The following is a 26,904-nucleotide window of genomic DNA, read 5'->3' as shown; positions in this document are numbered from 1 at the left end:
AATAAAATAAAATAAAATAAAATAAAATAATAAAAATAATAAGAAGAAATATTTCAAATAAAATAATTTGATTTCTAAAGGATCACGTTACACTGAAGACTGACCATTGAAAATTCAGCTTCACTGGAATAAATTACATTTTAAAATATTAAACCAGAAAACTGTTATTTTAAATTGTAACATAATTTCACAATATTAATTTTACTATATTTTGCAATCAAATAAATGCAGTCTTGGTGAGCTAAAGAAACTTCTTTGAAAAACATTAAAACATCTCACCAACCCCAAACTTGTAATATACATTTTAAATATTGTAATTATTATTGTGTATTCCTGTAGATTTTTCAGGGGGAGCATGACAGTAACAACAAAATGCATAAATACAAATTAATTTGAATACATTATTTAAATTAAATGAATCTAAATACCATTATTTTTTAAAAAAGAGATAAATTATGATATTTTATCATTAAAAAAAAAATAATCATAGTCTCAAAAATGTGTTAATTTAGAATTAGATCAGGACCCCTTTAATAATTTTTGTATTGATTCGAATAAATATATGTAATATAAAACATAAAGTATTGATATAAATATATTAGTATTTAACAACTTGGATTGCTGGATTTAGGAACAGAGTCATAGATTCTGCTAGACGTTGATAACTTGGTATTCACCACCATTTTTATAAAAAATAATAAAATTACATAAGTGACAAAGATATTCTGAAAGCTTCTTACACTGTTTGACAGAGATCCCATATTAATTTACAGTAATAACATTAAGTATTCATTATATTTTAGTAGAAACTGAACTTAACATACACTTACTGTACTTTCAGTATGTTTTTCACCTCACAAACTGCATGCATTTCCCATCTCTAGCTTGAGACCCCTCACCCCTCTCTCTGACTGTGTGACTAGGTCAATGCCGAGACGACGAGACAGACATCGAGTCTCCGCTCTATCCATAAGTCATTTCAGATCCAATCAGGTTCTCCATGTCGCTCCTCTCCATCAAACTCTCTCTCGCTCTGCCAGGGTCACTCAAGCCCTGCTTTGCCAATCACGGCTTCTGTAATCGACCCGTTCTGAGACGCGCAACACACAGACGCAAGGGACTGGTCCTATCAGTGATCTGATCAGGGCTAGTTAATCTGGCTCTTAGAGCACTAACCAGACTCTAGAGATGCTTAAACGAAAGCCTCTGCCTTAGACTCACAATAGGATCAAGAAGACAATGGTTTCAAGCAGATTTTAAAGGAATAATTCACCCACAAATTAACATTCGCATTAATATGCCAGAGGATGGTCTTACCGTCTCAAAGTTGTACCAGATGGCGTCTGGGATATAGGCATTCACAAATTCAACACCCTAAAACAATAATAAACACAGGAAAATCAGCTGAACATAAAGATAGACATTATTTTGATGGTTTAATCATTTGCATTATTCATTAAACTAATGGGCAGACCATCACCAGTGGGGATTTTTCTGAGAGGTTTGCTCTTCCTGTCATTGTTTTTCAAGCTTCAGAAAGAGAATATATGAGTGAGATATTGGAGAGTAAGAAGTTGACAGAAAGCGAAGCAGCAAACGAATCAAAAGAAAAGATGATTCATCCCTGTGCCTGAGGGAAAACCCACTGTACACTTCAGATGGTGGCACTCAAATATGATATTCATATCAAGCTGAAAGCACTGTGCACCGAAGACCCGACCACGAGTGACTTAAAGATAACAATAGTGTTTTTTTTTTATTTTTATGCATAGTTAGACTCTAAAATATAAAACAGGGATAACAGGGAACAAATAAAATAAAATAAAATAAAATAAAATAAAATAAAATAAAATGAAATGAAATGAAATGAAATGAAATGAAATAAAATGAAATAAAATAAAATAAAATAAAATAAAATAAAATAAAAAAAAAAAAAAAAAAAAAAAAAAAAAATAAAAGCATGCATCCATCCTGTCTTGTCAAAATAAAATAAAATAAAATAAATTAAAATAAAATAAAATAAAATAGATACTCTACCGTCCAAAATTTGGGGTTGATTTAGTTTTTTTTTTGTAAAGAAGTCACTTATGCTCAAAACTACATTAAAACAGTAATATTGAAAAATATTATTGCAATTTTAAATAACTATTTTCTATTTAAATATATTTTAAAATATAATTTATTTCAAAGCTGCATTTTCAGCATCATTATGCCAGTCTTTAGTCACATGATCCTTCAGAAATCATTCTAATATGCTGATTTGCTGCTCAAAAATATGCTTCTTATTATTATCAGTTGCTGAAAACATTTGTGCGACCTAATATTTTGCAGAAAACATAGATGAACAGAATGTTCTAAAGAACAATATTTATTCCTGTATGAACAATAATTATTTTGTAAATAAATTCCTTTAATGTCACTTTTGATTAATTGAATGCATCTTTTTATGCATGTATTATTATTATTATTATTATCATTATTATTATTATTACTACTACTACTACTATTATTATTATTAAATCATACCAACCCCCAAATTTTGCACGACAGTGTATAGAAAAAAAACACATATAATTCGTATATTTTTTGAATTAGTAAAACTTGCCCGATCTTCTTAAACATATAAAGCCTGTTCTGTCATTCTCAAAGCCACAGACTGGTTAGTCTTTCTTTGTGCCTGGCCATATAGACAACATTTTTTTTTTTTTTTTGGGAGTTGAAAGTAGTCCTGACCTTCACACAGTGGTGGCTTCTCCCTCTTTGAAGCTCACCAACATACTTGACTCTTTAATTGAGAGCACGAAGATGAGTGAGAACATTTGAGCACTTAAAAAAGACGACAAAAAAAATCTGAAGGTGGGAATAGATTTCCCTAGTCAAAACCCATGTTGAGAAGATCAAAGTTCAGCTGATCTGCAAGTTAGATGTCGGGTGTCATTAAATTAATGCTTGCGAGATGAAAAACAACAGCAGTTTTTCTTCCCTGCAACTTGTTATAGCACCTTATAACTTTTTTTCGTACCACATGGTCCAGTAATTATCATAATCTTTTATGCAGCTGATGCATATGGATTTTGCCGCTGATTAAAGTGTTTACATCACATACACTCTCTGAAGATTTGAATAACCCCAACGCAGGCGTCTTTTGACGTATATGCATCAAACTTTCTCAAAACGGGCCTTTTGCCGTGATCTCGTGGGAAGCTCTTTGAACATGAAGAGTATGTTTCAGCCATATTCTTGATAAAATGCATGAAGGCACATTAGACTCTTCAAACAATTCATCACCCATTTTCACATGGCCGCGATCTACATTCAGTTCTAATTTCTTCATAATGAGGTCAACGATCTCATTAGAAAGAGAGAAAAGGAGGCAATGGAAATGAAAAGAGTGAGAAAAAGTCCCATCTTCCTCACATTTGTCCCAGAGGAGGTCATCCACATGGGCTTACAGGAAGTCATATAACAGTGTGTGTGTGTGTGTGTGTGTGTGTGTGTGTTCACTCACAGGATCCAGCACAGGTGTGATGAGAAGATGTGCTCCCCACATGAACTGTTTGTGTACTGCCCAGGTTTCACTGTCAGAATAGAACCTGTAGAGAAGGAAAAACAATTTTTATAAAGCTGTCCTGACTTCTGAATTTTAAACATGCCAAAACAAGACAAAACAATAAATCAAACAAACAAATAAAGCAAAACAAAGCAGAGCAAAGCAAAGCAAACAAACAAAACAACAAAAAATGCCAAGACAAGAATAAAACAATCAATCAAATAAACAAATAAAATAAAGCAAACAAAACAAAACATGCCAAAACAAGACAAAAACAATACATCAAATAAACAAACAAAACAAACACACAACATGACAAAACAAAACAATCAATCAAATAAACAAACAAAACAAACACACAACATGACAAAAAAAAACAATCAATCAAATAAACAAACAGAACAAAACACAATATGACAAAAAAAAAAACAATCAATCAAATAAACAAACAGAACAAAACACAATATGACAAAACAAATAAAAAACAATCAATCAAATAAACAAACAAAACACACAACATGACAAAATAAGACAAAAAAGCTATATTTGGGGAAAAAAGGAAATAGAAACGAGTTCAATTTTGTTGTTATTAATAAACCATTTGAAAAATTTCAAATATCATTACTCCAGCCTTCAGTGTCACATGATCCTTCAAAAATCATTCAAATATGCTGATTTGCTGCTTAAAATACATTAATTATAATTAGCATAATTAATAATTATAATTGTATAAAAAAATTATAATTATAATTATGTTAAAATAAGTTGTGCTGCTTCATATTTTTATGGAAACTCTTATATTTTCTTTAGGATTCTTTGCATGTGCGTACAAACTCACTCATGCATCACGGGACGCACTACGGTCTCTCCGTTAACATGGGCCTTGTAGAACAGAGTGTAGAGGTACGGCAAGAGTGTGTATCTGATGTTCAGGTAATGCCTGGAGGTGTTCACCACGAGAGAGTCAAAGCCGTATGCTGCAGGGTCCTGGTCCTGTTAGAAAGAGCCATAAAACCAGTCAGGGAGAGAAAGCTGAAGAGCAAAGAGAGAAATGGATTTTACTGTGTGGATACAGATAATATGTTCATCATGGCGGAGAGCCATCGGTCGTGGAGACAGCCATGGAATGATTACTCTCCGACTAAAAGGTCAAATCTTATTCATCTAATTTCACCAAGAATATAATTTTCCATTCATCCTCATTTGCCCTCTCAAACTCTCGCTCCGGAGGTCTGATTGCTTCTCTCACGCCAATCTCACAATAATGATTAGAGAAATAAATCTTCTACAAATAGCATTTAATGAGAGAGGACAAGTTTGTAATTCAGAGGCTTGCCCATTGGGCTAGAAACCCATAGCACAGATGTTTGAAGAAGATGACGCTTCGTACACTTTGAGACTGAATGTTTATGAGTATTTAAGGGCAATACGTACTGCATAACCTTGTGCGTTGTGGTTACGGCTGAAGGGGTAGAACGCACCCACTTGCATCCAACGTGTGCAAAGCTCCTCCGTTGAGTCGTCAAAGAACCCACAGATGTCCGCACCGATCTGCAGAATAACATCATGAGATTCATGGAAAAATCACTCCTTATTATCTCAAACATTTCCCACCAAAAAAGCAAGGCACTTAAATGGAGATTAAATGGACACTCTGTATTTTATATATGAAAAAGTCAACAGTCTGAGAATCATCTCCCTAGAGTTTCAGAAGAGATCAAAAATGTCTCAGATTGTGCTTATATTTACCAAAATACCAAAATCTGCATTCTGCAATTAAAAGCATAAAATGTGATGTCATTCTCTTCCAAGACTAATTTCACATTTGTATTTATTTTTATATTTCATGAGCAATTTTAAGTGAAAAATCTGATTCTTTAAAGTTAAGAGGCCATAAGTGAGAATCTCCTAAACTTAGAAGAAAATAAATAAATAAATATATATATATATATATATATATATATATATATATATATATATATATATATATATATATATATATATATATATATATATATATATATATATATATATATATAATAAAATCACCAAAAGACATCTCAATTTTTCTGCTAGGCAGCAATGATTTGGAGAGCAAATTGAGAGTTTTTCTGAAGTCTCCTGTTCTCGTGTTTTCTCATCCTCATCTTCCCAGATCATATAAAAAATGTATTTTAGTTGGTAAAACGTTTCTCAATCATCTATTGCATGCACTAGAGCAAATAAATATTCAATTCAATTTTATTGCATTTAAATATTTTTAGTTGTTTTTTATTCATATATTGCATGCACTAGGGAAAAATAGATTTAACTTAATTAAATTTCCTTGCATTCAGCTGACCTTATTATTAAATACACACACACACACACACACACACACACACACACACACACACACACCACACACACACACACACACACACACACACACACATACACACACACACACACACCACACACACATATATATTTAATGTTTCATATATATATATATATATATATATATATATATGTTTTTTTTTCTATATTTTATATTCATTTTTATTTATAATATTTTATAACTTTATACTTATTTGAATCCCTCATGAAATTTTCTAAGAAGCATCTAAAACAAAGTTGATACTTGACTGAACCAAAAATGAGAAAGCAATATGCGCCAGATATGTACTGTTATAATAATAAAATAATAAAAAAAAGTATTATAATAAATATAACTTGATTTACCACAAAATACAAATCCCAAAACACTTGGTGATCAGGTAATATTGTGCAGCAATAAATGTTTACATCGTCCAACCCTTGATAAATTCATTGGATCTGACTGGTGAGTCGGCCAGTCAATGTTAATTCAATTCAACCTGAACACGGAGTCCAAATGCCCATTCAATTTCTCATTGCGTTTCATGGAAACTCAATCAAAAGCAAAAACTTTCTCCAAACGCTTTCCATGTCTCTCAGTGGGGCTGTTGTGTTATGAAGACTGCTGTCGGCCATCAATTACCCATGTTGTGGGGTCAAACCACTTACATAAGGGATTCCAAAGAGGTTAAACTCCAGCATGCCGGGTATCGCCCACTTAATGTCATTCCAGTTGGCACCGTTGTCTCCCAACCAGTGCCCAGAGTATTTGCCCACCCCAGGGAAGGAGGAGCGGGTGAAGATCATGGAACGGCTCGTCCCAAACGTTGCTTTTGATGCCCTGGAATCAGAAACACAATATTAGATGCATTGGGAGTGTTGGCACCACAATAAAACAAAGACACAACGCCACTGGGTGGCATAGGAATGCATAGAGATGACAAACACACAGGCAGGAGTTAAATGTGGGAGTTAAGCAAAATGAGAGAGGGGGCGTAGAGGAACGAGAGTGGAACAAATCAATGATGTAGAAATTACAAGATGAGTAAAACAGATTTCCTGCTGAAAATGAAAGGAGGGGAAAAAAGAACAAGCATGATACAACTTAACTCTCTTCACCCCCCTTTGAGGAAAACATCCTGCTATATGACAAAACTGGCCGTGCGTTAGTGAAACACTGAGTCACGGGTGACGCTGCTTGAGTCACCAGTGCTGTGACTGACTTGCACCTGTTGTGTGCTCTGCTGTCCAACATTCATCAAAGACACCAATTCTAAACTTTTAGTTAACATGTTTTTTAATCATCTAATGCATGCGCTAGGGAAGAAAAAAAAAAGCATTTTTTTATTTATTTTTTTGCATTCAACTGACCTCATGTATTATTATTATTATTATTTTTTTTATTATTATTATTATTATTATTCTTTGGAAATTAAAATAAAAAATGCTGAATAATAATAATAATAATAACAACAATAATAATAATCTTGTTATTAGAATAATAATAATTATTATTAAAATGATTATAAAATTATGATTATAAAATTATAAATGATCATTTATATACATATATCAACAACAATATTTAACTCTGACTTAAATGTGAAGTAAATACTAAAAAGAAAGGTTTAGGTGTTTAAGAATGAATAATACAAAAAAAAAAAAAAACATTACATAACTCTGATATTCTCTAGTGCATCTGCATTCAATACATTCATATCAATATTGTTCATATCTATACCACTGTCACACAATGTTGCTTGAAAACAAACACATTTAAGCAATTCCTTATAATGCACAGATAATTTATTTGACTCCAGCTGTTTAAAAATTAAGCTTACTCATAAAGAAATGTGAATCATATTTCATATCACAGTGCTTCAAAGTAAAAATATGCATCCTGGAGTAAAAAAAAAAAAGAAAAAAAAGAAAAATGACCTCAAGGATATAGTCTGACCTAGATCCTTTTATTGGTTTATTAAAAACAATCCATGCATTATTAACCATGTTCTTTTCAACTTAAATAAATCAGGTGCTTGCAAAATGAAGAAAATTAGTTTGTTATCCACAGGCAACATGGTGCAACAGAGGGTTAAAGAGAATTTAATAAAAAGTACTTTAATATATGTAGAGATACACTAACATTCACAACATTCTACAACCAACCAGACCACTATTGAAATGATTCAAAAACATAATTCCAAAATCATCATGGTTGTTGAAACAGCCATGAGCACATTAACATTTGACCATCCATCTGCAGTAATCATTCTGACAAGACTTGAAAGCAGCATCAGTCAATCAAAACAAAGATCATTTGCATACAAAATGTGGAAAAACCAACACTTACTTGTCAGTGGCCAGGACCATAGAGTACCCATACAGACTGTGGACATCATAGTGGTTCCCCCATTTGTGTTTAGCATCCATGCATAAGGTCTTACTGTACATCAGGTCATCGAGGATACCTGTAGAGTTGAATAGAAATTATGAGGATGGATGTCTACAGATGCTGAAGACAGGGGCGTAACAGCCATTTTTAAAGTGGGGTGTCAGGTGATGTGACCCTCAAAGGCAAAGAAATTATGTACATAATGTACAAAGTAAGTACATTTCGGTTCATATAATAAATTCTAAATAGAATATCAGTTTACGTTTTAGAGCACCCTAGTTGCAATTTTGGGAACATGCCATGATAGCTTACAGGAACCTATTTTATGATATCATACTCAAATTTGAAAAACTGCTTCAGGACTTGGGACTTTGAGACCACTGTGGGCATCTATATTTTCTGGTGAAATAAAATATAATTTTTATGAAATAAAGATATTTTATGGACAATATTTCACTTGCAATAACAGTTGGACTTGGGAAAGGAAAATTCGACTCAGGATGCAAGCAGCACGACGTGACAAAAGCGACGCTACGTGATGAGGTTCTTAATGGGTTCTATTGTCTTTTGTTGCGTCGCCTGATTGCATCGCTCGGATCCAGTGTAACGTAAGATGCGGCGTTACAGTAGGTTCAATCAAAACATGGAAATTTGATTGCGTGAATTGTGTCATCGCGACATAACTAATACTTAAAAAAATAAAAAAGGGCGTAATCGTCCTCTGCTTTTTCTGGGGTGCATTTTAACCCAGACCGCCAAAGAGCAAAGAATAAATCTAGCCGTAGATGCATTTTAAACTCACTTGGGGTGAATGGAGGATAGTTGAGTTTGTTATCAGTGCAGCCGTTGATGCCTCCCTTCACAAAATTGGCCACCTCATTCATGTCTTAGAAATAAAACAGCAATTAGTTCAGCGCTCCCTAATTCAGGCGGCTAATTGTCTCGAGATTAAAGCAAAACCCTTTAGGGAGGCTTTAAAGTCAACATGAAATGGCATTCACAACCATTTTACTTTCATAAAATGATGCACTTCTGAATCAGAATATTCTGCGAGAGAAATCGTAGGGCTGGACTTGATTTTATCAGTCAGGAATTGATTGGTGGTGTAAAATGAGTTTCTTCTTTGAGGGTAGTGCTTGATTGTAATATTTGAAACATACATATTCTGTAAAGCTGCTTTGAAACAATATGTACTGTGAAAGCGCTATACAAATGAACTTGAATATAATCAAATCGAATAGGAGATTGATGAATTACTGCTATAAGCAAGGTCGATTTTGATTTCAGGTTGACTTAAAAGCTTTTGCAGTTTATATTGTATTCTAGATCAGATGTTTATAGAGCTTTGCTGTGTTCGAATATCATGATAAATACATATTGATGCAGTGACATAAATAGTATTGATTTTGGAGACTAAGAAGTTAGAGATTGGAATCAGAAGATTTTCATGATCACAACCTTTCATGACCTTTCCACCAAGAGGTAAAATGTTTAGTTCAATATTTGCTCATGGGTAATGATCTCTGTGGGTTACTTACAATCCAGAGAGCATCATGCTTGACTTCCTTGTGGAACCGGGAAATTTCATCAACCCACCAATCAATGCAAGCCTGGTTAGTGTAGTCAGGAAACACGGTTTCCCCTGGCCAGACCTGGAACATGAGACGGGAGAACGACGCTTAATTGTCATTAAAATAATGTAAAAAAAAAAAAAAAACACACGAACACAAAATCAAACAAATATACAAGAGATTCACTCACTGACATCACAACTGGTCATGGATGACATTTAGAGCTGCAAAAAACCCAGCCTGTCTACATGTTTCCTTTTATTTATGGCTTTAAGTTTTTAAGCCACTGGCATTTCTATTCCCTCCTGAGTTCTTTTCTGTTTCTGATCTCACGTGGCTCTGAGCTGCATGAAAGCGTGATATTAAACTCTAATGCAAAATCAATGCAAACACTGACCTGAAATAAAACCATAAAAAAGCAATTAACATCTGCCTGTGCCTAATCGGCTAAATAATCATAAGTGATATTATCGCCATGTGATATGTGCCTTTTTGCCCTGAGGGGTGACTGACATATGATCTAACTCAAGGTTACAGATGGTAAATTAATGGTCTCTCTCATGGCAAATCACATGGCAACTCCAGATGTTCTTCATTCAATCATTCACTTATGTCTCTTATTCTGTTTCATTCTAGTTTTTATATGGTACAATGCTAATTCCTACACTAAGTCAGTACAATATACTGTAACTGTCTCCCAAAACAGCACTGGCCAATAAATAATGTTTAATTGTTAAAAAAAGTGGATGGGAATTGTAAGAAATGTAATGATTCTGGCTCTTTCAGTTGTTTTGAGTAAGTAGCACCAATTCTCTATTTCAAAATAACTATTTATACTTATGTCTCTTCTGGTCACAAAGGCTCCATTTATTTGATCAAAAATACAGTAAAACCTCTTCACGCTGTGTATTTCAACCAGCAAGGACCATGCAATGCAATACAGTATGCAGTGTCTACATCAGTGTGAAAATTCAGATGTCCAACAAAAATTACTAAAACCAAACACATTTTGTTTTTTTAAAGAAAAATAATCAGTTCTCAATCCTAAACCCTAGTAACAGTTAACCAATGTAATGCCAAGATCCCAGTAAAGGCGTTTACCTCTCCCAGTAAAGACGTTACCCCATCTGGTTCAGTGACCCAAGCCTTAGCTGCATGTCCCCTCTCAAGTGCTTCATAGGGTCCGTTTATCCTTTGACCTGTGGATACAGCAGGATCCTACCAAGAAGAAAAAGTTTTGAGGTGTTTCAGCAAGGGGTGGAAAAGTATGACTCAAAACTCATCCAAAACCCAGAACTAACTTGGCAACCTATAGAACTTGCATGAATGAAACTGCAATATCAATGGCTCACCAGTATGACGATGTATTTCTGCCCTTTATCATGCATGTAGTCAGCAAACTGAGGGAGCTCTGCAAATTTCTCCATATCATAGGTGAAGATCTTTTTGTTCTCCATGTAGTCAATATCAGTGTACTGGACATCCTGGAACACAAAATAATGCTGATTCAGCTTTCAGTCCTGGTAAAATCAACATGAAATTAAAGTTTCCTCTCATTGAATATCCTGCCTCACTTTAAAGTCAAAGTTACACTCTTAAAAAATCTTTATTGCCATTGATGGTTCCATAAAGAACGTTTAACATTCAATTGCACAAAAGTTTACAAGTTTCTTTAAATGTTCTTTAGGCTAAGAAAATAGTGATTATTTTAAGAACTACTTAGTTCTTGAAAGGTCTTTGGGGAAATAAATATGGCTCTTCTATGGCACTGCTATGAAAACCAACTTTTGGAATCTTTATTTTTAAGAGCGTAAACAGGTTGTTAACATTCATGTTTCACTGCAGTCTCGTCTTTTAGAGTCAGCAACTTCAGCCTTCACAATGGCAAATGCCTCTTTTCCATGCTGACATTGTAGATTCACTCTTGTCTGTTTTGATTTTTCTGGAAGGCTTGACTTCCATCAACCATCAGCAGATGGTGAGATTCTCCTGCCAGTAATTTTCTAATGCTAATCAGGCGGAGATGCAATATCCTGACATGCTAATGCCCTCTTTGTTCGAATTACATCAAACATTGAGCTTCAGTCCATCTTTTGGCAATTAGAGCCTCACCATAAGGTGCTAAACGCTCCTAACTGTGTGTATAGGTGAAATGCACATATGTGGAGTCATTATTCATGAATCAGTAGGCTTGGTTCCATGCTCTCGATTGTGGCTTTGAAGTACTGGGTGGAATCAAGTTTTGTAGAACAAAGCGAGGACCCTCCTTCTGTTCCTGGCACTTACATACGGAAGGCCGGCCTGTCGATTTCTCTCCACGACTTTCTTCACCTCCTCCAGGCTGCCATAGTCCCAGCGAGAGAGCTGGAAGCCCAGAGACCAGTACGGAGGGATGAAAGGCCTGCCAATCAGCTGGAGACACATAAAGCAGTGTTAAACATGCTGAACATCACAGGACTCCCTCAGGCTAATCCAAAAACCTCATCTGGGCCTATATGATTTTACTTCAACCTTCGACAAGAGCTAATGCCAATTAGCATTGATGAAGTTTTGGTAAGAAGGTCATGGTGTGATCCTCATCACGCTGTCAGGGCTAACTTTACAATAATGACTGGCTAACTGTGTATTATGGCTACTTACTAATTAATAAATAAATAAATACATGGAAATGTGTTATTTTACTATCATTGATGCATTATTTCTGTTTTTATTATTATTTTGAATAAGTTTTTATTATTATTTTTTCTGTTTTTATTTTAATTTAAATAAAAGTTATTTTGTTATTTTGATGGGTTTTTTCTCATTTATATTTGTTAAAAATTGTAAAGTTTATATATATATATATATATATATATATATATATATATATATATATATATATATATATATATATTCAATAAAAAAAAAATATATATATATATATATATATATATAGTTGGGTCTATATATTTGTTATTAATTTTAATTAAAATTTTAGTTTTAGTTATTTCACTTCTAGAAAAAAAAAAAATTGTGTCTTGGGAACTAGCTGAAAATAAATAAATAAAACTTTTTTTTCTTGTATTTCGGTTCACATTTAAATACTTTTTTTATGGTTTTAGTTTTTGTTAACAATAATAACCTGAAATTGATGTGATTTGAACATTTTCTTTTAAATTAAATAAGATTTTGAATAGGACAATAGTCACTTATGCAGTTTGGTGAGAGTTGTGTAATAAATTATCATATAATATTTTGTCATGTGAATAGAATTTATAATAGTTGCAACTTATAATTCAAAATATTTGTAATTAATAAATTAATTTGTAATTAAAAGATGTAGTGGTTATTTTACTAAAACATTTGAATGCAGAGTGCCGCAAATGACCAGAATCACAATAAAGCATTTCAGACCTTTTTTTTTTTCAGATTTTGTATTTATTTATTTTTTTGGTCAATATACTAAAATATTTGACTGCAGAATACTATGATTGACCAATAAGAATATTGTATATACGTAACATTTGTGAGAGAATAAACATCTGACAAATTCCTATACAAGCTATCAATGTGATATATGTTTTTTTTTTTTTTTTTTTTTTACTTTATGAGATTTTTGCTTTAAATCTGTTTGGAAAGTGGAGAAATGACAAGAACGAAATGGAAATTACCCTATTTGCTACAGTACATACAAGTTTCACTGTGTCTTAGCATGAGTAGTGTCCATCATGCTGGATCTCTATCATGAAAAAAAAGCATTTCCAAAGTGTTAACAACTTCGCCTACAAGTGTTGCTGGTGTTTCTATATATCCGCCTGCAATACTCACTTTCGTGAACTCGTCCACCACTGTTTCCGGTGTTTCTCCAACCAGGATGTAGAAATCCAAAACCCCACCGATAGTCCGGAAGGTTACGGCTGGAGCAGGCTGGACTGTCACTTCTGCACACAGCCATGAACAGACAGACATAAACAACTTAAATTGCTTTAATTTGCTAACCTTTAACAAAAGCAGCCATTCAAAACCCACAAACACATAAAAACATACTATACACTCTGTGCACAGACATCACAAATCATTTTATTAAAGATTATTATGACTTCAGCCCACGGCAAAGATCATGATTGTGACCAGCAATGCAAAAAAAAAAAAAAAAAAAGCTATCACAATAAAACTACCCAAGAGAGGGTCTGTTTACCCATAGCATTGCTGTTCATGAGGAAAACACCAAAGGATTGGCCGCTCGCATCTTCCAGACATGTGAAATAGGGGTAATGGCCATATAGGTTGTGTGTGCCCTGCGGTAAGAAAAGACATTAGGATTTGTGATGGCAAATTTCAATCTTTTAATCAGTTAATCTGGACATTTATGTTTCATGATCTTGATATACAAATGTCAACATAATACTACACAGAAATTGATCTCACAGATGTTACACTGTATAAAAAAAGTGCTACACGTGATATGTTTATAATAGTTAATATGGCAAAGTCAACCTGATTACATTGGGTTATAAAAAATTTAAGTAATGTATACAAGTCAGATCAGTTAGAAATAGATAAAAAAAAAAAATCACCAAAAACCAAAAAATATTCTCTCACAAAAAAAAAAAAAAAAAAAAAAAAAAAAAAAAAAAAAAAATAAATAAAATAAAATAAAATAAAATAAAATAAAATAAAATCTATAATTAGGGCAGTTGAGCTCTAAAAAAAATAGATTAAATACATAAAAAAATTGCCAAAAAAAAGTATTATAAAAATGTCCATACTATATGACTCATGCACTATTTTAAGTCATCTAAAATAATTCAAAAATTATAAGTAGTTATTCACTGTAAATCTTGATATCGACCCTAGACCTCCTCAGAAAAGTAGTAATGTTGTTCTAAATTATTTTTTCGTGAATCAGACCTGATCCAGTCACTGACTCAATGAACCTTTAGCATTAGTTTTCAGAGAATAATGATTTTAATGTCAGTCAAATGTCTTTTAAAGATATATAATTTGGTGCATGAGTTTTATGAACTATATTTATGATGCTTTTGCATCCTTTTGAAGCTTGACATCCTCAGTTCCTCAGAGTGGCCAGAATATTCTTCAAAAAAACTTACCTAAAAACATGTATTTTTACTGAAGAGTCATACTGGTTTGGAATAGTGAAAATCTAAATGTTATGACTCACTCCATTGGGAAAAGCAGCTCTTGTGAAGATAGGCCAGGTCCTCCAGTTGGTGTCATGACGGAAGGTCTGATGGACATGCTCTCCAAGGCCATAAATATTGTGAGAGGAGAGTTTAGCTGAGAGCTGAAGATACTGATCAGCAAAAACCAGCGGCCCAACGGTTGTGTCAAACCTGACAGAGCAAGAGAGGAAGAGATGGTGTGAAGAACAAGTTTTCGCACAGTTGAGTTTGTGGGTGAATATCAAGAAACCTGTCAAGAACATGTTCGCTGACCAATAGATTGGTCATAGCCTTCAACAATGTCTTCAAATACAGAGGGGTCCAAAATCATTGAAAATGCATAACTAAACCACATGTACATCAGAGTAAATGTCAAACACTGATAGATGGGTCATCTAAAGATCATCTTCTGCTGTAACCACGAAAACAACTTCCTATTCTCGAAACCTAAACTTATAGCTGTGAATCATTCTGTTACATGTGCATCTTCTTATCTAAAACTCTACTAGGAATTTTAAAAATAACATCACTACAGATAAGATTAATGAGCTTATTACACACATCCACTCCTTCTGATATATCAGTCCAAGCAGAATACAAACATGAATAAAAACATCATTATTAGGCTTTTAAGTCAGGCTTTTTATCAGACAAAAGATTACCAATCATTGATTGTTTCGCAACACCCATACAGATGTGACTATGGTCACGTAAAAGGAAATGACTTTAAAAAAACAGAAGCAAAAACATAAAAATGCTCCATTTCTGTACTTTATGTGGCAAATCACTGTATTCTTTGTAAATAAGATCTACTTCTCTTTGGGCAATCCTGCTGTTGATAGCTGTTTTAATAAGGACAATATTTCATGTGGAATCAGCGTCTAATTCAGATCATTATTTTCTTCTTTCATGTACGTATAAGCTCTGTTTCACACATCTTGCATCTGCAGTGTTTGAGCATTGCAACAGCCGTCATACAGTAAGTGCTTCAATGTAAAACAGAACTGCTTCATAATGAAAATCAGGTGTTACTACATTGGGCATTTCCTTTGATAATGGCCATAAGGACAGAGGTTACCAGTTTGTTGATTACTTTTAAACTTTTTTTGTATATTACCATTAAATGGTAAACATTTACATATGTCTTTGTTAAAACAATGGTTAAGTAGTAGTAGTAAATACTCTAAAAAGTAAATCGAAGGACCTGTTGAATGCTTTAAAGTTGAATTTTAAATGCTGAAGTTACATTTTAAATGTTAAAATTTAAACTTTCAAGTTGCAAACATTATTTTGTTGAGTTCTGTTGACATAATATTGTTGATCATTACATTAACTTTTTAAATTAAGTTATAGTAACTATGAAATTGTCTGTTATGAGTCTGTTGTTGAAGGGTACTATTGTGCTGAATAGTAAGCTAAACACTACACTGACTCTATTAGCGATGACTGCACTAATGCCAATGACAAGTAATATCTTTTTTGTTCTTTTGATTTACATGCTAAATAAGTTACATTTAGGATGTGCTAGGCTAGCTATTGATATTAAACAGGTAAGACTAGTTATTTCCAATTACTTGGAACAAATCATTATTTTTGTAGCAATTCACTTAAAAATGTGTTACAAATTAAGTTCCTCTAACTGCATGTAGATTGTTGGTTAAAAAGAATTTTATTATTAAAAAGATGCAAATTCAACTCAGACAAACGTTTATTTTTTAGAGTGTATATTGACTGAAAATAACTGAAATAAATTGCTTTGGTGACAGATGCAACATTCATAAAGCAGGCCTGATAGTCACTTAAAGGGGTCTTTTGATGCCCATTTTCCCCAAGTTGATATGATTCATTAGGCTCTTAATGAAAAGAGTTTGGTGAAAAGTTCTCAATGGTAGTGTAAAAAAACACCTTTTTTCCCCCTTTCAAAAACAGCCCTTTTCAGAACAAGTCGTTTTGTAGCATTTTCCTTTAAATGTTAATGAGCTCTGCTGAACCCGCCCTCTCTTCCGAACCACTGAGACTGTTTACTTTAGCCCCATTCATCGTGAAACTTGCTAATTGGCACATTATTAGGAAAGGCGAATTGCAAAGATTCATTAAAAAACCTATACGCACTTCTTCTGTAGGTGAAGCTGGATCACGAATGATTCGCGTGAAGATAGATGCATTTAGGTAGATCGGGGGCGCATTCCCTTCAGAAAGAAACGTAATCCACTGCGTCTTGAGCGGCTCAGATGTTGGGAGTAAATGATGATTGCTATGTTCATTATTACATCCAACAACAGAACACATCAATCGCTTAGGAGACATTCTTGTCTGCATCTGCTCCGGTGGTGAAACAATGGAGGACTGATGATGACAGTCACTCAGGGCGGGTCTAAGGTAAGACACCAGTCCAGTCTGTGCTGAAACGCTACTGTCAATCAAACTATCATGGGAGGAGCCTGTCTGTGTGATGTCACAAAGACGGTAAAGATTTTAGTAGATTAAAAAAAAAAAAACAAAAGATTTAATTAGATTAAAAAAAAAAAAACACTGCGTTTATATTTATCATTATACGGTGGTTGTGTACACACACTGCCAACACACATTTCAGTTCAAACAACTTGTAAAAGTGCATGTAGCATCCAATGACTCCTAAATGATCAAATTAAACTCAAATTCAGAATCAGGATTTACTCATAACCTTCCTGCCATTTTTCAACAGTACACAAAAACACACAGATGACGGCAGACAATAACAAAAGGAAACAAAGCAATTTCCATCAACGGCGCATAGACAGCAAGACGAAGACCAGCTGCTTTCCAAAAAGCTTGTTTGCATTGCTTCAGGCTTCTTTCAGACCTCGCCGGATTCCCTCATTCTATTCATGCCTCTAATTTCTGTGTTTTTGGTGTTGTGATTGCTATTCATTTAGGCAAAGAAACACTCGTGCTGCATTGTTAGCAATGCACCAAGCTCACAACAAAGAGTCAACATATGATCTGTGCGTGAAAAGGAAGACAAAAGACGAGAAGCTCCCCACTCACAAGAGTTTTTCAGGAGATGTTGTTCTCCAAACTTTCAGCCCAAAGGGTTTCTGGATCAGCTCCAATCTATATTTTAGGGGTCCTCTGGGAGTGTCGGAAAGGGACTGCACATGCTCATGAGGAACCTCGAACCTGGCTTGATTTGCATCAGTGATCTGGTAGACAAAGAGAACATTGCACAGCATTATAGATGTGTTTACACATTGCTTCGGCTATTTGTGACAGTTCGTAAACAGACCTTAAATCGAAGACGGTTTTCTGTCTGCATTTCAGCGGAGAAGGTCAACTCTTTAATATCGGCTCCAAATAGAGATGGGGCATCCATTCTTGTCAGCTTGGCCTCAATATCTGCAGCAAAGCAAACATTTTCCATGAGGTCTTTGTGAAATGTTTGCTCTACTTGCTACATGGTCAATTGCAAACTTTTCAAAGTACAATGGAAAGCAGATTTGAACATTTTCTGAAGGAAATGGCTCGAGTCCCTCATTTAATGCCCATGGGATTTAGTAAGTCTGATTGCTTAGAAAAGTAAAAGCAAACTTCTCCTTGACAATCCAAATGGTTATATCATTTATGTTCATCGCACAAATGTGTACTAGTTGTATAAAGAGTTTATTGCAATCCTCAACCCTTATTAAAAGCAGCTTACAAAAAGCCTTGAAATATTTCTTTGAAAACAGTTTATCATTTTTTTCGTCACTACAAAACCAAGGTCAGTAGAGTTTGTTTCACACAATTTCACCATATAATAGCATCATGAAAAGAGACTATTCTCCTGATATAACCTTGCTCAAGGGTACAATGGTGATATCTTGTGGCGATACATCACTCCCAACTTTAAAATAATCTCTGAATAACTTGCTCATGACAAAAGAGCTAATACAAAGACTTATCTACAAGCCAATGATACGTATCATAATGTTTTATTACGGAATCATCTCGGTACAGGCTGAACTCACGTGTGCTGTCTGGCTTGCTTTCACTGACCACGCTGTATCCGTGGTTTTTGGAGAAGAAGCACCAGGGGACGTTAGTCTCACTCAAGGGGCTCCAACAGCAACCCCTTTCCAAACATTTTTGCTGTAAGGACACATAAGAAGATTTAGCAAAGCATGCTGGGAATTTGTATGGAATGTGGGCCATATCCACTGCAGTTTACCTGAGAAGCGCTGCCATCTGGGAAACAGTCCACTCTCTCTCCCTCTGGAATGTTGGGACATTCTGGGACGATGTCTGGATCTGATCCTGAAGCAAAAGTTGGGGACAAATTGACAAATATAGCAAATTACTATTTTGATATACTTTTTTTTTTTTTTTTGCAAAGCTTAATATTAACCGGCCATTATTCCATTCTTCAGTGTCACATGATCATTCAGAAACATTCCAATACTGATTTGCTGCTCAATAAACATTTCTTTTTATTATCAATGATGAAAACAGTTGTGCTGCTTCATATTTTATGCATTTATTTTTTTCTGGATTACTCTATGAATAGATAGGTAAAAAAAAAACAGAATTTACTTGACAATATAATTTTTTTGGAACAAAGTAAATCTTTAGTCTCACTTTTGATCAAGTTAATGCACCCTTGCTAAATTAAATAATTAATTTCTTAATATATATATCAAAAACTATAATGCAATTGTGACCAGACTTTTAACACATTACTTAACTTAATCGTAACCCTTAATTGTTGTACAATCACTAGTAATCAAACACTGGAAGAAACAGTCGAGCGACAGAGAAGGACAGCAGTTTGTAAGTGTTTTTACCTCGTTTTCTCATTAGAGTACTGCGTGATTATCGTTGCTAGGGAAACTTTGCTTTAATCACTGTGTGTGTTACGTGTGAATTGTGGCGTTTGGTTTTGCGTTTGCCTATCGCGGGACTGGACAGTTTCGGTCTGTTAAATAGAGAGGCGTGACAAGCTGACTTCAATCACAGGTAATCAGGCAAATATATAAGTGGTAGGTGTCACCGCAGCAGCGGTCGCGGCAGCCCTCGTGTGAAGCCTCCTCGTGTGAAGACCAACGAGTGTAAAGACCATCGACTCTACCTGCGCGACTCCACCGAGCAAGGACACCGACAGGGCACTTGAGTATTGCTTTTCTCCCCTTCAATTTTTGTACAGCTCTTCCGCAAATACTTATTTTGGTCACTTGTAGTCACTATGTGCTTTCAGATCTCTACTATCACTACTAACACTCGGAGAGCCCGCTATGTACGTCGAAGGAAGGCCTGCCTGACAAAATCTAAGGCCTGTCCCTTGACCTCTACTCCGACGCTCTCTATTCCACTTGGTCTCTGGAACTGCCAGTCCGCTGTTAACAAAGCAGACTTCATTTCTTCTATTGCTACTCATTCTGGTCTAAGCCTCATGGCACTGACTGAGACCTGGATCAAACCCGAGGACACTGCCACTCCCGCAGCCCTCTCCACTCATTTCACTTGTTCCCACACCCCTCGTACGACTGGGAGGGGTGGAGGTACTGGTCTCCTTATATCGAAAGATTGGAAATCTGATCTTCAACCACCACCTACAGGTCACGGTTCATTTGAATCACATGCTGTTACTGTAACCCACCCTGTTCAAATCCACTTTGTGGTCATTTATCGTCCCCCAGGTCAATTGGGAAACTTCTTGGAGGAGTTGGACGTGCTGCTATCAAATTATCCTGAAGATGGTACTCCTCTGGTACTGCTTGGTGACTTCAACATCCACCTAGATAAACCCCAGGCTGCTGACTTCAACACTCTGCTCGCCTCATTTGATCTCAAGCGAGTCTCTACTACAGCCACTCACAAATCGGGCAACCAACTGGACCTCATCTACATGCGCTGTTGCTCAGTGGACAACACTTTACTTACTCCACTGCACACCTCAGACCACTTCCTCATTACTGCTAATCTAACACTTACTCCTGAAGCGGCACACGCTCCAACGCGGGTCACCTTTCGACGGAAAACCTACGCTCACTCTCTCCATCTCGCCTATCCTCTGTGGTTGCATCCTCACTTCCTTCCACTCTCTTCATTCCCGCAGTTTTCAGCTCTGGACACGAACAGTGCTACGGACACTTTTTGTTCCACTCTGACCTCCTGCTTGGACAACTTTTGCCCACTGTCGTCTAGACCAGCACGCACCACCCCATCTGCCCCCTGGCTGTCCGATGTACTCCGTGAACATCGCTCTAAACTCAGGGCTGCAGAGAGGAAATGGCTTAAATCAAGAAACTCTACCGACCTCAGTGTGTATCAGTCTCTCCTCTCCTCCTTCTCTGCAAAACGTCTTCACTGCTAAAACATCATATTACCACGACAAAATTAACAACTGTTGTGACGCTCGGACACTCTTCAAAACCTTCTCTTCTCTTCTTAATCCGCCTCCACCTCCTCCTCAATCGACTCTTACAGCTGATGACTTTGCAGTTTTCTTCACAAATAAGACAAGAACCATCAGTGACCAATTCTCCACGCCGCAGACTGAGGATAACTTCACAACGACTAATGCTCACTCGTTCTCCTCCTTCTCTCCCTCTCAGAGACGGACGTTTCCAAACTTATCCTGTCCAGTCATCCACTACTTGCCCTCTGGATCCGATCCCCACTCACCTCCTTCAAGCGATTTCTTCTTCAGTCATACCTTCACTTACTCACATTATCAACTCCTCTCTTCACTCTGGAACATTTCCCTCAGCATTTAAGCAGGCTCGGGTAAGCCCACTGCTGAAGAAACCATCTCTAAATCCAGCACTTCTAGAAAACTACAGACCGGTATCCCTTCTTCCATTCATTGCAAAGACACTCGAAACGAGCTGTGTTCAACCAGCTCTCTATGTTTCTTGTACAGAACAACCTCCTGGACAGCAATCAATCTGGCTTCAAAAGTGGCACTCAACTGAGACTGCCCTGCTCTCGGTTACTGAAGCCCTGCGACTGGCAAGAGCAGCTCAAAATCCTCAGTACTCATTTTGCTGGACCTGTCTGCTGCTTTTGACACTGTTAATCACCAGATTCTCCTGTCCACCCTCAGAAAGATTGGCATCTCTGGAACCCGCACTCCAGTGGCTTAACTCCTACCTGTCTGATAGATCCTTCATGGTGTCTTGGAGGGGTGAAGTTTCTAAGTCACACAACAACTTGCTACTGGGGTTCCTCAAGGCTCAGTACTTGGACCGCTTCTCTTCTCCATCTACATGACGTCATTAGGATCTGTCATTCAGAAGCATGGCTTTTCCTATCACTGCTACGCTGATGACACTCAACTCTACTTCTCATTCCAACCAGATGACCCGACGGTAGTTGCTCGCATTCAGCCTGTCTGAGTGACATTTCTAGCTGGATGAATGGACCATCACCTTCAGCTCAACCTTACTAAGACTGAACTGCTGGTGGTTCCAGCTAACCCACTCGTTTCATCACAACTTCTCTATACAGCTGGGTTCGTCAAACCCATAACTCCTTCCAGGACAGCCAGAAAACCTAGGAGTTGTGATGGATCATCAATTAAGCTTCACAGACCATATTGCTACACCGACCCGGCGTCCTGTAGATTTGCCTTATTCAACATTAGGAAGATTAGACCCTTCCTGTCAGAGCAATCCACCCAACTTCTTGCTCCAAGCTCTTGTTCTCTCCAGACTGGACTATTGCAATGCTCTCCTGGCGGGCCTTCCTGCATGTACTATCAAGCCTCTACAACTGATCCAGAATGCAGCAGCGAGGGTTTGTCTTCAATGAGCCAAAAACAGCCCATGTTACTCCTCTCCTCATCAGGTTACACTGGCTACCAGTAGCCGCTCGCATCAAATTCAAGGTACTGATGCTTGCCTACAACACGACCACTGGCACGACGCCAACTTACCTAAAACTCACTAGTTCAATCTTATGCACCCTCCAGAAGTTTGCGCTCTGCAAGTGAACGACGCCTTGTGTTGCCATCCCAAAGAGGTTCAAAAAACTCTCACGGACTTTTTCCTGGACTGCTCCCAGCTGGTGGAATGGACCTCCCGATCTCAATTCGAACAGCTGAGTCTTTACTCATTTTCAAAAAACATCTAAAGACTCATCTTTTTCGCCTGCACTTAACCAACTAAATACTAGTACTTACCTTTTTCTTTTTTTCTATATCATATTCCCAAAAAAAAAAAAAAAAAAAAAAAAACCCTGGCTACGTGTTCTGTACTACACTAACTGAGACTTGTCATAGCACTTGTATACCGTTGTTGTTCTCGTTGATCTGATTGTTTCTACTGTTCTCATTTGTAAGTCGCTTTGGATAAAAGCTTCACAAAAACTATTAAACAAAAACTTAAATGTAATGTCTTTAACACATTACTTAACTTAAACGTAACCCTTAATTGTTGTACAATCACTAGTAATCAAACACTGGCTTATTGCCATACACCATAAACATACAAGACCAGAATTCTTCAAACGTACATATTACATAATCAGACAGACGTTATTCTGTAATCATTGACCAAAATCGTATATCAAACACTACCACATTTCTCTTAAAAACATGCTACATATGATGTTTTCCAGAAATCTGTTCATTTTGTAACCTGATCTCCATCCGTACCCTGGCACCCCTAAAACAAGGTCATCTGAGAGCATACAGACTCGCCTCACCCAAACCAGCTGTCCCAGGCTCAATTTGTCCCCTTTAAATAAAAACCACTTGACCAACATCAGGGTAGTAAATTGAAATTGAGAGTGACAGCTGTCATAATAAGGCAGTCCGTGCATGCTTGAGCTCTCGTCCCCATGCGAGCCGTTCACCAGTGCCTCTGCACTCTGCCTCTGCTTTTGGTTTTCTCACTGCTGGGTGTCCTTGATAACAATCAGGATGGACATATTCTTTATACTTTAGTGCAACATCAAAAACTCACATTTCTCACTGTCCTTGACGAGATGGCTGCTGTTTTTTTGTTTGTTTTTTTGCCGTTAATAAACTGCTTTTCAAGAGCTGCAGTCCCACAGGACAGTATGTTTACTTTTATGTATATATAAAAAAGTACACAATATATAAAAAAGTGTGTGATATATAATTAGTAAGGTAATATATTTTGTGTCTAATATCATTCCTACTATACTGGATACAATATCGGATACATTATTAAATTTTCTTTTGTCACAATATCACAATTAATTGAATATAAGGTGAATATATGCATGTATGCATGTATGTAAAAGAACTGGTATTCTATTATAGAACTGTGTTAAACATTAGACAGGTCATTCCTACTACTGTATACTGGATAAATGATTAAACTCACAATGTTGTAAACATGGATACAATACTGGCTGTTTTTCTTTTGTCATTAAATCATAATTCATATCAGACAGGGTGAATCTTAAACTATTTTTATTATTTTAAATGTTGCTATTTTTTGTCTTCTAAAGAACTTCTTCACTGTCAACAATGATTTTCTTATTCAGTATTTTTGTCTTTTTTTCCAGTACAAATATCTGAACATTCTTATCAAGATATGTTTACTTCAGAAGCAAGTCTTGTTTTATGAAAAATATATTAAATTTAGGTTTAAAACAAGAAGACATATCTGCTAATGGGGTCAGAAAAATTCAAAATGCAAAAACAAAAATAAGATTATTTTTTTCTTACCCAAAATAAGATTTTTATTTTTTTTTTTCATGTGAAAATGTTGCTTAAGATCTGTTTAATGCATCCTTGCTAAATAAAAGTATTATTTATTTATTTATTTATTTATTTTACAAAAAATTAATATACAATAAATGAAATTTGGACTTAAAATAAAAATAAAATGCACTTCTGACCACACATCAGCTGAATTATATATAAATACTATGTTTTTAAGCAAAAACTCAGAAACGTTCAACAAAATTTTTCAAAAAACAAGACTTAATATCTTAGTAGTAAATTTGCTTCTTAATAAGTATTTGTACTGGAAAATGACAAAATTCTATATTTTGGAAACAAAAACACACAAAACATTTATTCTATTCTTCTATTTTAGAACTTTTTTTTTTAACTTTTAAAGAAAACTAATTTGCATAGAAATACCTTTGTAAATTAGCCTATTGGTCTTGCCAGGGGTTTCTAACATCCAGATGTGTTTTTATCCCTGCAGAGTTTATGCTTGTGTGTTTGTGTCTCTGTATGAGCCTCTGTAGTTGTTGTAAGGCAAATTATTGCTGTCTGATCACCAACCTTCTTTCATCGTCCCTGGTTCCCCAGTGGCCAGTAGAACGACCATTGCGACAGCGACCACCAGTACCAACAAAAACAACACCATCAAGGACATCTCCAGCCCTGAGAAGCGCCGCTTTCCCATCTGATCAACACACACACACAACCATAAGCATCCTATAATTCATCTCCTTGCACATCTTTGACATACACAGTACATGTCCTTGAGTCTGTGTATGAAATGCACATGCTAATTTCACACTCACACAGATTAAAACCCTCTCTGAAGGGTTAAACCCTTCTAAAATACAACAACTGCAGTCCTGTGTAGGGTGAAAGGCTTGGAACATCCAACAATAAATGTTTGTTACTTCTCTCAATAGTGAATTATTTTTTGTGTGTGTCTCCCAATCTGTGTTTTGCATGTTTTGTATGTTTCTTCTCCATTTGCATTCAAAAAGAAGTACTTCATGCTGCATTTGTCTATTTTCAGTTTGTTTTCAGCCAGATAATAAAAATAACAACACTATATACACTCTACAATCTTCTTCCATCTTAACCCAAAACACAACTCATCAACAAACAACAAAAAAAAAAAAAGATTGTTCGCTTGAACAGACTCACATGACGAGACAGAAAAGCCACATAATTGTTTTTATGGATCAATTTAATTTCAGCCCTTCAAAGTTAAATTGATTGTTTTTCATTTTCACAGCAGCTTGTGGGGTGAAACAATCCAATCAAGATAAAATGTTTGCAAAGCATTCTCATCTTGCTAAACAACTGAACATTTGTATGTGTAGCAAATGGCCTATTAAGAGTCATAAACATGTCAAGATAACAAAAATTTACATATTTTTACAGCAACAAACATGACTGCATTTAAGCTATAATACTAATACAAGGACATCTTAAAACTAAAATAAATTCTATTGATTATATTAATTAATTATATATAATAAATTATAAATAAATTATATTATATTAAATCTATATACTGTATATTACTTATATACTGTATAGTGGACAAAATTTTAATGCAAATTAAAAAAAATATTAAAACATAAAAAAAATTGCAAAAAAAAAAAACTATTTTTAACATAAAAATATATTTATATATTCATTTAAAATTGTATTTTTCCTACCTTGACTGTTGTTATTTCCTTCCTTTTCCAGTCCTGTGTGCGAGTTGAAGTCAGAGCACACTGAAGAAGAACAGAGCTGGACCGTCTGTTTTATGTAGCAGTGAAATTAAAACCCTAAGTAGTTTTTTTTTGTGATTTACAGCTTTACAACAAGAACTTACACTACGTGATGGTTTACCAAAGGTCATGGTTATGGAGCAACGCTCCTTGAGACAATTCAGGAATCATTCACAGACTGATCCAGATGTTTTTCATGCCGTGCTGTTTGTTTATGTAAGACATGATGAAGCATTTCTTCTCTCTTCACATTGTAAGAGTCATCTTATCCACCTGAAATGATATTAATGGCCACTTTATCACTGCATTGTTTATCGGGACTTTTTACAATCCTCCACACTGGATTTAGCTGTCAAATAACTGAGCTGTTGCGGGTCTTTAGCTCCACATCTGTGATGAACAAAAATAATTTTGCAGGATATTTTCTGTTCCAAAAATATTGCATGAACTATTTCAAAAAGCTTGAAA

The 26,904-nt window shown here is 35.5% G+C and overlaps 1 protein-coding gene across 1 annotated transcript in view; it reads right to left on the bottom strand.

The window, feature by feature from the left end:
• The window catches only part of LOC109063204 (sucrase-isomaltase, intestinal-like), a 64,320-nt gene extending 37,702 nt beyond the window's left edge, over window positions 1-26,618 (bottom strand). The window contains exons 1-20 of the mRNA XM_042743639.1: window positions 26,380-26,618; window positions 25,256-25,379; window positions 19,220-19,305; window positions 19,020-19,140; window positions 18,299-18,408; window positions 18,061-18,215; window positions 15,033-15,204; window positions 14,049-14,148; window positions 13,679-13,791; window positions 12,158-12,283; window positions 11,224-11,355; window positions 10,973-11,089; window positions 9,839-9,952; window positions 9,103-9,187; window positions 8,259-8,376; window positions 6,578-6,749; window positions 4,985-5,101; window positions 4,389-4,543; window positions 3,509-3,593; window positions 1,318-1,374 (exon numbers count right to left, since the gene is read on the bottom strand). Coding sequence (XP_042599573.1) covers window positions 1,318-1,374; window positions 3,509-3,593; window positions 4,389-4,543; window positions 4,985-5,101; window positions 6,578-6,749; window positions 8,259-8,376; window positions 9,103-9,187; window positions 9,839-9,952; window positions 10,973-11,089; window positions 11,224-11,355; window positions 12,158-12,283; window positions 13,679-13,791; window positions 14,049-14,148; window positions 15,033-15,204; window positions 18,061-18,215; window positions 18,299-18,408; window positions 19,020-19,140; window positions 19,220-19,305; window positions 25,256-25,379 — 2,259 coding nt within the window. The 5' untranslated portion in view covers window positions 26,380-26,618. The remainder of the gene's footprint in view (window positions 1-1,317; window positions 1,375-3,508; window positions 3,594-4,388; window positions 4,544-4,984; window positions 5,102-6,577; window positions 6,750-8,258; window positions 8,377-9,102; window positions 9,188-9,838; window positions 9,953-10,972; window positions 11,090-11,223; window positions 11,356-12,157; window positions 12,284-13,678; window positions 13,792-14,048; window positions 14,149-15,032; window positions 15,205-18,060; window positions 18,216-18,298; window positions 18,409-19,019; window positions 19,141-19,219; window positions 19,306-25,255; window positions 25,380-26,379) is intronic.
• Between the last annotated feature and the right edge of the window lie 286 nt (window positions 26,619-26,904).

The sequence above is a fragment of the Cyprinus carpio genome, chromosome B18, assembly GCF_018340385.1.
Source record: "Cyprinus carpio isolate SPL01 chromosome B18, ASM1834038v1, whole genome shotgun sequence".
In the NCBI taxonomy this organism is placed as follows: Eukaryota; Metazoa; Chordata; class Actinopteri; order Cypriniformes; family Cyprinidae; genus Cyprinus; species Cyprinus carpio.
Note: the sequence above shows the minus strand (reverse complement) of the source record. Positions and strands in the feature narration are given on the sequence as shown.